This window comes from Rattus rattus, chromosome 10 (assembly GCF_011064425.1).
Source record: "Rattus rattus isolate New Zealand chromosome 10, Rrattus_CSIRO_v1, whole genome shotgun sequence".
NCBI lineage: Eukaryota > Metazoa > Chordata > Mammalia > Rodentia > Muridae > Rattus > Rattus rattus.
In genome coordinates, this window is record NC_046163.1 from 50,399,031 (window position 1) to 50,410,711 (window position 11,681).

General features: G+C 47.0%; 1 protein-coding gene across 1 annotated transcript; it reads right to left on the reverse strand.

Moving 5' to 3' along the window:
• Nucleotides 1-18: 18 nt before the first annotated feature.
• Ndufs2 (NADH:ubiquinone oxidoreductase core subunit S2) lies at nt 19-11,423 on the reverse strand. Its single transcript, XM_032914749.1, has 13 exons — nt 11,293-11,423; nt 10,382-10,488; nt 6,041-6,231; nt 4,437-4,557; nt 3,874-4,061; nt 3,661-3,738; nt 3,441-3,526; nt 3,125-3,244; nt 2,338-2,467; nt 1,568-1,663; nt 1,318-1,401; nt 418-475; nt 19-247 (listed from the first exon to the last, which is right to left on the reverse strand). Exons 1-13 carry the CDS (start codon nt 11,385-11,387, stop codon nt 210-212), a joined length of 1,392 nt encoding a protein of 463 aa, XP_032770640.1. The 5' UTR covers nt 11,388-11,423; the 3' UTR covers nt 19-209.
• Nucleotides 11,424-11,681: the final 258 nt, after the last annotated feature.

Consider the following 11,681-nt stretch of genomic DNA (forward strand, 5'->3'; position numbering starts at 1 on the left):
AAGAAGACACAGTAGAAGTTGAGTTTAGGGGCCAAAGGTGGCTAATTTAATATAATTTCTCCATTTCTAGTACATGCACAGAAAGCCTGTGCAGCTAAGTCAACGAGTACATGTTTGTTTGCTGAAACACAGCCTCATTTCCCACCACACAAAGGCCTCGCTCGATGAAGCAGCTGACAGGCAAGGGAGCTCGCAGGCTGTGCTTTTGCTCATCGGTCTATTTCTCCAAATACAATATCCTGGGTGCCTAAAAGGTTAGAGAATGTAATGTCATCACCAGAGGTTCAGAGGACAGATGTCCAAGACACTCAGGCCCAAAGAGTTTACACTCAACAGGAAGCCTTTGCTTTTGCTCCCAAATAGAATTCCAAACCCCTTGTCTTATATTTATTCCTATATAATAAAATGTTCTCATACCTATGATGGCTACGACATCTGCCAGCATGTGTCCTTTAGACATCTTGTCCAAACCTGCCTGCAGAGATAGGGACAGGAACAGTGTTAACCCACATTTGCAGAAAAGAGCTCTTAAAAGTCCCACCCGAAGGCCGGCATGGTAGTACACACTGCTAACCTCAGCACGGGGGAAGAGTGAAGCCAGCCTAGTTTACAGAGAGAATTCTAGGCCAGTCAGAGACCTTGTCCCTGTCTCAAAACAAAACAAACACCACCACAACAAAAGCCTCAAGCCAAAATCCTCAAATAGGCAGGCGCAGGAGCTCACGTCTGTTACCGTAGCACTTGAGAGTCTAAGGCAGGAAGATGACAGCGAGTCCAAGGACAGCCCTCACACATAGTGAGTTCTGGGCTGATTCGGGTTATGTAGCAAAACTCTCTCTTAATTACACAAATGAAGCAAAGCAAATCTCACCCAAGAGTTGGGTGTGGAGATAAACATCTGTAATCCTCATCCCTGGAAGGCTAAGGCAGGAGATACTAAATGTGAGACTAGCCTTAGCCACATAGGGAGTTCTAGACACAACAGGGCTGGATAGCAAAGTCCTATCTCAAAAAGGCAAGGTGCTGGAGAAACGGCTCAGCAGCTAAGATCATGTATCGCTCTTGCAGAGGACCCAAGATTGGCTCCCTAAACTAACAACGGGTGGTTAGGAACCACCTGCAACTCCAGCTCCAGGGGATCTGGGGCTCTTTCGGCCTCTGCAGGCACCTGCACTCATGTGGCATACATATATACACACAAGTAAGTAAAAAATAAATATCAAATAATTTTAAGTAACAGCTGAAAAAGAATAACAAAGGTCAGCAAAGTCAGTAATTATTAATGTGCTGCGGTTAGAACCATTGGGATCGTCTTACCAGGTGGGCAAAACCGGGAGCCTTGATCTTACACCGATAAGGTCGGCTGCTGCCATCAGATACCAAGTACACCCCAAACTCGCCCTGTCCAGGGAAGGAAGGTGGATGCCCCATTAGTTAGGAAAAGCTCTCTGCTACCAAACCCTGTCTGGCTTCCCTTTACACCTCTGTCACTAGGGAGGGAGTGCTTCGTTCACTCTCTGCCTCCGGCCACCCACTCCAGAGGCTTCCTTCCCCTCCTCTCTCTCACCTTAGGAGCTTCAATGGCGGTGTATGTGGCTCCTGGAGGAACTTGGTAGCCCTCAGTATACAGCTTAAAGTGATGAATTAGTGACTCCATGGACGTCTGAGGGAAGGAAAGGGAGCATCAAGAAACCAGATCCAGCTGGGTGCTGTGGTGCACACCTTTAATTCCAGCACTTGGTCACCTTTAATCCCAGTGCTCAGGAGGCAGAGGCAAGCAGACCTCTTGAGTTTGAAGCCAGCCTGCCTGGTCTACAAAGAGAGTTCCAGGACAGTCAGGGCTACACAGAGACCCTGGCTCAAAAAAGAAAGCAAAACAGGGGCTGGAGAGATGGCTCAGTGGTTAAGAGCACTGACTGCTCTTCCAGAGGTCCTGAGTTCAAATCCCAGCAACCACATGGTGGCTCACAACCATCTGTAATGGGATCTGATGCCCTCTTCTGGTGTGTCTGAAGACAGCAACAGTGTACTCGCATACATGAAATAAATAAATAAATCTTAAAAAAAAAAAAAAAAAGAAAGCAAAACAAGACAGAAGGAAACCAGATCCAAGCTCTAGTCTTGGGCGTTCCTGAAAGAGCAATCTGTACCTTCAGGGAGACTAACAACACACATGTAAGTCAGGGAGAGTGAGGACAGAATACCAGATCAGCCCCGTGATAGGTTCAGAGTCTTAAAAAGTTAAACAGAAAGGAAGGCTTTAATGCGAGGCCCATGCTCCACGCCTTCTGGTCCCTTGCAAAGACCCCACCTTTCTTCCCTCTCCCTGCGGCCAACCTTCATCTCTGCTCGTTTAGGTGGGGACACTTTGGCGTCATCAACCTTGATCTCCCCCGGCGGCATCTTGTTCAGACACTGTTCAATGATTCGAAGGGACTGGCGCATCTCCTCCACACGACACAGGTACCTGAAATGGGCAGACTTAGACCACGGAGAAGCACACAGGGGAGTAAGCACGAGTGTGGGTGGAAGCCCTTTGGGAGACCTGAAACTGTTCCGTAAATGGTCCTCAGTTTCTCCTGGTACAGCCTCTCTGCTCGGTGTGGCTGCCCATATGAACCCTGCAGTGCTTGACTCTGCTGTTAAGTCCTTCTCCAGCCATCTTTTTTTTCAGAAGGTGGCCTGTACTTTTCCCTCCTCACCCTCTCACACACAGTTTGGACTGCAGAGTAAGGGAGTCGACGGAAAGATAAACAAAGAGAAGAGCAGTAGCAATCTTCCTCGGGGTCAGTAAACAGGAAGAGCGCTGGGTCAGGAGGATTCCGGACTCAATCACTGACAGGCTAATCCCTAACTTATGCTTTCTCAGCTACAAATGCAGTCCAAACTAGTTCTAAGACAAGATGGTGGTATGGGAGGTGCGGGGCGGGGGAAGGGGCGCCGACAGCGCTCTGACTTGGTATGTATGGTGGTGAGGAGCACACTGGGGCTTGTGAATGCTAATGCACACTCTACCAAGTGTAACATTCATTTCACAGGCTCCTACACATACTGGGACACAGCAAAGAAACCAGCGAAGAGAACCAGGCAAGAACAAAGAGCTGAGCAATGGTTTGAGTCTTACCTATCGTAGCAGTCCCCTCGAGAACCAATAGGAACATCAAACTCGACCTGGTCGTAAACGTCATATGGCTGGGTCTTCCGCAAGTCCCACTGGATGCCTGAGCCTCGGAGCATCACTCCACTATGGGGTATGACGGGCAGAGGACCATCCTCAAGAAGGGACACATGTGCTTCCCACCTCCCTCCCCACATTCGGTCATGGGACAGAAACCCTAGGCATGGAGGGGAGGGAACCAAACACACCTGAAACCAAGACACTGGGCTGTAACTCTCTATGGCCTCTCCCACCCCTGAGGAAAGACGTTATATTCTCCTACCTGAATCCATAGTTCAGTGCATCTTCTGCAGATACAACCCCAATGTCGACTGTCCTATTTCGCCAGATTCTATTGTTGGTCAGCATCTATGGATAGAGAAATCCAGTGTGCTAATACTCTCCATGACAAGCTCCGAAAGCCTCTGTGCTAATTACCACTGGGTGGGTACCAAAACCCCACAAGCCCTTAGGTATTTTCTTCTGGTTGATTTCTATCTTACCTCCTCCACCTCATCAATCCGAAGAGAGAAGTTCTTGGAAAATTCATAAATGTCATCCATAAGCCCAAGAGGTAGGTCCTAGAAGCCAAGTGGTGATTCCCGTTACTGCACCCCGTCTATAGGAATAGAGTCCCATCAGCCCACACTGCCCTCCAGTGGTCACAGAGGAAAGTGCCTGGGCAGGAAGCGTGCAGGCAGGAGAGCCTCACTCACCTGGTGCACTCCTCCTGGTCGGATATAAGCAGCATGCATACGGGCTCCAGATACCCGCTCATAGAACTCGAACATCTTCTCCCTTTCTTCAAACATCCAGAAGAAAGGCGTCATGGCACCAATGTCCAGGGCATGTGTGGTGACAGCCATGATATGGTTTAAAATCCGTGTGATCTCTCCAAAGAGCACTGTGATACAGAAAGACAGGAAATGACAGAAGGGGCTGGAAAGATGGCTCAGCAGAGAAAGGCGCTTGCTAACCAGTATGGAACCATGCGGTAGGAGGAGGCTGGCTCCCTAGAAGTTGTCCTCTGACCTCCCCACACATGCCTTGACATACACTATTCATACTCATGCACATACACAATAAATAAACAAATGTGTATCATCGTGGTTTTTTTCTTTTTCTTTCCTTTTTTTAAGAAAGAAGTGTGTGGGAGCCAAGGACTCATCCTACAGACCAGTCTGGGCGGAATCTGGAATCTACATATCAAAGTTGAGTTCAATGCACTTAAGACGCCCTTGTTCAACAGTGGAGAGCAGACATAAGGAGCAGAACATACCTCGGATCCACTGCGCCCGGGGAGGAGGCTGGATGTTTAGCAACTTCTCCACAGCTAGTGAATACGCCTGTTCATTACACATCATGGACACATAGTCCAACCGGTCAAAATATGGAAGGGCCTGGGAAAATAGGGAACCAACGTCACATCTAACAGACTTCAGAGTCCACTGTCTGCTGCTAGAAACCTGCCTCTTGACAGGCACTGGAAGTCAGTACTTACCTTTAGAGTCTCAGGTGCCCCAGCAAACAGGATGAAATCTCCCCAAAACTAGTAACATGCTTATTTAAAACTAGCATAAAGTGTTTAAAAACTGGCTATCTAAAATAATTGGAAATTTATCATTACTTTGATTTATCATGTTTGACAATTCCCATGGTAAAAATACTCTTACCATGGCCAAATTATAAGTTATGAAACACAAGGCACAAAATTATACAGTATCTTCAAGATACAGATCAACTATCTCTGTGGGTTTGAGGCTAGCCTAGTCTACATAGTGAATTCTAGGATAGCCAGAGCTCATAGTAAAACCTTGTCTCAAAACAAAACAAAATGCCAAAACATACAAGGGTGGGGGGGTGGGGGGGTGGGGGGGACCATGTATAATCTAATTTCTAATAATAATTGCAGCCACGAAGTCATAACATTTCCTAAAAATTGAAAACTCAGGCTTTTCCAAGCCAATGTAAGTTGACTTTGGCACTGAAACCTTTCTCAGAGTGCCTCATACTTCTTTTTCCCCCTAGTCCCTTAAAACTGGGATTTTGAAGGAGAAAAGGAATCGGTTTTACAGTAACTTTTGCCCAGAATGTCAAGAGAGCGAAGTCCCAGCTGTCTAAGCCAGTTCCAGCTTCCAGGAAGAAGGCGGAGTTAAAATCCTCACTGGGACAGCCTGTTCTGGTTCTGGTGTCATTTGTGACGCAGGATGACGCTACAGGAGTTAACCCACGAAAGCTGGGACCTGAAGCCACTGCTGCTTAGGGTTCTTAGAGGAAGTCACAGAGCTGGGTCTAAGCCCTTATTCCAGGGCCTCTCTTCATAACAGTAAGAAGAAAAACTAACAAACATCAAACAAGCAAATAAAACCAACCTTTGGAATCTATTCCAGATCTAACTCCTTCAAACCTGACCTTCAACTATTTAGGTCACACAGTTCTACGACTGCAAACTCTGTCACATACCTCCTCCGGTCACTCTGACTCACTGAGTGTTTTGAAAACAAATTCAAGAGAGTGGGAAGACATAAGAATCAGCTGTGAATCCCAAAGAGCTGACGTCTCATTCCTCCTTCTCTACCCTCAGGGACACTAGTTTTGACGCACTCATAGGAGAGGAGGGAAACTGAGGCACTAGAATCATGATAAAATAGACAGCCAAAACTCAGACAGAGAGAAGCTGGGAATGGGCCCCGCTGTAGGGTAAGGATGCTGGAAGAACCCATCTGACCCACATCCTTCAACACCTTCTCCATGCTGGCATCCAGTACTAACCCCAAAGCACTATCCTCATCACCCTCCTGCCCTGAAGCTTTGGGACAGCAAAACCCTCCCGTCTCAAGCTACAGCCCGGCGTCATCAGTAGGCCCCTGATCACCTCCACACCTGCAGATAGGTCTTGTACTCGATGAGCTTCTCCGTGCCTCGGTGCAGGAGCCCGATGTGAGGGTCACATTTCCGCACCATCTCTCCACTCAATTCCAGCACGAGTCTCAGGACTCCATGAGCTGCTGGGTGCTGGGGCCCAAAGTTCAGGGTCACGTTGGTCACCACTTTTTCCTTCAAAACATCCACATCTGAGAAGTGGGAAATAGGTCAGAGCCAAATGATAATGCCCTTGGGGATCCCCGAGGGACAGACAGCTCTCCACATACTCTCGGCTCACGTTCCATACCTTGCTAGCACCCTCATTCCAATAACTAGGAAGACGCTAACAATGAGAAAAATGAAAGGAAGCTCTGGGTTTCCCAACGAGAGGGATCATAAAGTTCCTTCTATAAGCCCTAGGACAGTGGTTCTGAACCTGTGGGTCGAGACCCCTGTCAAGTGATGCTTTCAGGGTCACCTAAGGCCGCCAGACAACAGATATTTACATTACAATTTATAAAAGTAGCAAAATTACAGTTATGAAGTAGTAACAAAAATAATTTTATGGCTGGAGATCACCACATCAGGAGGAATTGCATTAAAGAGTTGCAGTGTCAGGAAGGCTGAGGACCACTGCTACAGAACATCTTTTACCTTGTTTCTGTGCTGAGGATTAAACCTAGACCACTGTGTACACTGGGCATGGGCTCCACTACTGAGCTACACCCCACCTCTTTCCACTCAGACAGGACCTCATTACATTATTCAGGATGGCCTCGAACTCATTCTGTAGGCCGCACAAGTTACAACTGAACCCTTGATGATCCCCCTGCCTCAGCCTCCTGAAGAACTGGGCTTACAGGCCTGTGTTACCAGGCTTGGCTACGATTTTTCTTTTTCTTTGTTTGTTTGTTTTGAGGTAGGGTTTCACTACTGCAGCTCCACCTAGCCTGGAACTAAACCACGATGAAGTCAGAAATCTGCCTGCCTTCACCACCTAGGCGCTGGAACTAGAAAGGCATGTGCTACCACAGCTGACAAACATTTACTGATTTAATTTTTTATGGATATGGGTGTGCCTGAGTGTGTACATACATATGTGTGCCACATGTGAGCAGGAGCCCACAGAGGTCAGAAGACATCAGACCCCCAGAACCAGAGTTATAGATGGCTGTGAACCAATGTATGGGTGCTGGGAATTGAACCTAGGTCTTATTCAAGAGCTCTTAACCACTGGGCCTTGCTATCCTATCTGTAAGTATCATGATATATCTAAATGTATCTGATAAATGGACAATCAGTGAGAAATGCATACTTAAGCTCAGAATGGTAGTGTATGCCTTTAATGTGGGCAAAGGCAGAGGCAGGTACATCTGTGAGTTCAAGACAGCCAGGACTACATGTTCCTCATGGGGGTGGGGAGGAAAAGAGAAGCATTACTACTAAATGACAGGACTGACTACATGCTCCTCGAGGGGAAAAGAGAAATATTACTACTAAATGACAGGACTGACTACATGCTCCTTGAGGGGAAAAGAGAAATATTACTACTAAATGACAGGATGTTTGCTGTTTTTGACACTGGGTCCCAAATCGCTCCGGCCACCACAAACTCACTACCACTACACAGTTGAAAGTGGTAACCTTCAAATTCTGAGCCTCTTGCCCCTACTTTCTGAGTGCTGAGAAGTCCAGTTTATGCCATGCTGGGTATACGAACCCAGGGTGATGGGTTTTAAAAGGAAGAGCTGAAGAAATGGCTTGATAGTTGAGAGTACTGGCTGTTCTTGGAGAGGAGCCAGGTTTATTTCCCAGCCCTCCTACAGAAGTGGTTCACAATCACTATATGTAACTCCAGTTCTAGGGGATGTGATGCCCTCTTCTGTTCTCTGTAGGCAACTGTGCACACAACTGCCCTTAGAAAACAGCCTGGTTGGGGGTTGGGGATTTGGCTCAGTGGTAGAGCGCTTGCCTAGCAAGCGCAAGGCCCTGGGTTCGGTCCCCAGCTCCGGAAAGAAAAAAAAAAAAAAAGAAAACAGCCTGGTTTGGGCTGCAGAGACGGCTCAGTGGTTAGGAACTTTGGCTTACAACCTGGCGTGCAGATATGCATGAAGACTATCCAGTGATGGGCTCATAACCATTCAGAACTTTAGTGACAAAGGATCTGACACCCTCTTCTGAACTCCATGGGCACCAGGCACACATGTGGTACGTAATGACACATGCAGGCAAAACACTCAGACACAGAGAGCTACATCTAAAGAGAATTGTTTTTAATTAAAAAAGAGAGATGATGGGAAAATCTACATGGTTTCATGATTTACTGGACAAAGATATGGAGGACAAGAGAGAGGAAAAACCAAGATGACTAAATAGTTTCCATATTGAAGGACAATGTGGGTACCACTGATAGAAACCAAAAGACCAAGAGGGAAAGTAATCCCAGCATATAGGAGGGTCAGGAAGATCCTGACTGAGGCCAATCTGGACACTTCAGTAAGACCCTGCTCACTCTCACACACACAGACAGACAGACAGACACACACACACACACACACACACACACACACACACACACACCCTGTTTCTTTCCTTTTAAAGGTTTATTTATTTTATGTATGAGTGGTGTGTGTGTGTGACAGACAGACAAATAGACAGATAGAGACAGAGACAGACAGACAGACAGACAGACACACACACACACACACACACACACACACACACACATCTGGTTCTGGTGCCTTTGGAGGGCAGAAGAGAACATCAGATTTCCTGGAACTGGAATTATATTGACAAAATGGTTCTGAGCTGCCATGTGGGTGCTGGAAACTGAACTTAGGTCCTCTCCAAGACCAAGTTCCCGTAACCATGAAGCCAGATCTCTGTCATGAGACAATTTGGGTTTCTTAAACACAGAACTATTGTAAGAATGTGCTTTTGTTTTAATCCCAGGTGTGGGAATGTGGGCTGCTTCAGACTGTCTGCAGCAGCTGGCTGTGATTTGCCTCTAGTAAAGGCGTGGTTTTCCCAGCTGCAAATAGTTTCTGTGACTGTAGGACACTTGGAATTCTGAAAGCTTTAGGGGGTATATAAATGCTAGGGCCCCAAGAGGCGGGGTATAGTTGATGAGTACTTGGGGGTGGGGTGGCATGGGGTTGGTTGCAGTTTTTTAGTAGCTGTGCTCAAAGAAGAAACAAAAGGAAGGAAATTATATTCAGGGGTCTGTCTCTCTCTCTCTCTCTCTCTCTCTCTCTCTCTCTCTCCACGTCTATCTTTCTCTCTCTTCTCTCCAGTGATAGGGGGTGAAATGGGGCGGGGGCTGGGGGGGGTAAAGAGTAAGAAAAAGAATCCATAAAATAGTAAAGACCTCCTACACTAATAGGTTGGGTTTTGCTTCATTACTGTTGCTTTGTTTTAAAGATAAGGCATCGCTTTAGATCTTCTATGTTAAAGACTTATTTTTTATTTTATGTGTGCGTTGCCTATATGCATGAATGTTTATGACCTATATGCAGCTGCCTGAAAAGGCCAGAAAAGGGCAGGGGATCTCCCTGACCTGGAGTTATAGGTGGTTGTAAGCTATCATATGGATGCTAAGAATTGAACCTGGGGGGCTGGAGAGATGGCTCAGTGGTTAAGAGCACTGACTGCTCTTCTAGATGGTCCTGAGTTCAAATCCCAGCAACCACATGGTGGCTCACAACCATCTATAGTGGGATCTGATGCCCTCTTCAGGTGTGTCTGAAGACAGCACAGTGTACTCATATATAATAAATAAATCTTAAAAAAAAAAAAATGAATTGAGCCTGGATCCTCTGCAGGATCAGGAAGTACTCTTAACTCCTATCTCTCCAGCCCCCAAACGCCTAGTTTTAATGAGGGAAAGATGCTTATATATAAGTGGGTTTCATTCAAATGCTATTAGGAAAATCACGTTGTCCACAGAGAGATGGAAGTGTATAGAATCAGGAAAAAGTTGACACTAATTAAAGGACGGTAAGGACCTTTCGGTATTGAGGATGTCTATCATGCCTTTCTCTCTCTGATAAATCTCTGATATCATCACATTTTGCCCTCGACAGGGAGCTCGCTCAATAGCATTTAAAGATCAGCAAATATTTAGCCAGGCGGTGGAGGAGCATGCCTTTAATCTCAGCAACTCGTGAGGTAGAGGCAGGCGGATCTCTGAGTTCGAGGCCAGCATGGTCTACACAGTGAATTCCAGGACACTGAAGGCTACACAGAGAAATGCTGGATTGAAACACACACACACACACACACACACACACACACACACACACACACACACACACACACACAAATCAGCAAAGATTTCTGACAACTTGAAACAGCACTCACCATTCCAAGGAGGAGGTTTCCAGTGGGCTGTTTCCTTGGAGGGATACATGACAGCTCCCGAAAACTGCTCTGCCCATTCTATATCTGGCTGCCATCGCCGAGCGCCTCTGAGGAATTAAAGATAGATCCTATACAAGGGGCATGAACAGTACGCTTGGTTCCACGGTTCCTATCCACTTCTCAAAAACAGTTTTTGAGATTGTAATGTAATCACATTTCTCCCTTCCCTTTCCCTTCTAACCCTCTGTGCCCCTCCCTGCCCTCCTTCAAATTCATGGCCTTTTCTCACTCTTTGTTAGTGCAGGCGCACATATATTTGTATAGACACATATATTCCTAAATATGCTATTCACTCTTATGTGAGCCCAAGGAAGGATGGCCGGAATTGCAGAGCTGTACTCTTCGATACCAAGTCATTGACACATACGTTTGGGACATACAAAGCCGGGATCGAGGCTCCCTCCTGAATAAAAATGTTGAGAACATCATTTATTCATGGTCAACTTAAGATTACTAAGAGATGGGGGCGGGGGGAGTAGGGAAGGCGGGAGGAAAGAGGGAAAGTGCAACCTCGCATATGCGAGCGAAAGAGGGAAGAGAGGAACTGGAGGAGAGAGGGGTCTCCTTCGGATATGGGAGGTACGCTCTAATCACTCATTTGAAGGGTAGGGTCTTTCACGCTACATATTTCGCTTCTGACAAAAAATAAAAATAAAATCATCTCCCTTACTTCCCATCCTCCGCCACAGGAAGCTGACTGCATCTAGGAACCTAAGAAATCTGGTCAGCGTAAGGAGGGTTACAGGCCTGGGTCATTCTTTCCTCAGGGGTCACAGAGCCCTTGAAATGTCCTCAGACTCGAGAAACTCCAGTTTTGAAGAGAACGCATGTAGGAGCCGCCTCCTCCTCACCTGCTGGGCTGACTCGGCAGACGGATCCCAGACCCGGCCCGCAGCACCTGGGCCCCGACACCGCGGAGGCTGCACACAGCCCTGAGGGCCGCCATCTTTACTGGGCTGCAGACCTTAGGAAGGAGAACCGGGCGGAAGTGACTCACGCGCGCCTCCTTATGGACTTCCCCTCTATTGGCACAATGGAGTCACCATCTTGGAAGCTGGCAGGAAGGTCAATTGCGAACGGAACAACATCCGGATCCTGCTTCTCAGCTTCACTCACGCTTAAATAACAACGACTGCTGTCATCTTTAGTTAGGGCATCACTCCCACGGCTTTTCTGGGCATAAATTAACTGTTCTCTCCTGAGGCAACTTCACGCCGAACCCAGCACTTCCCGCTAAATC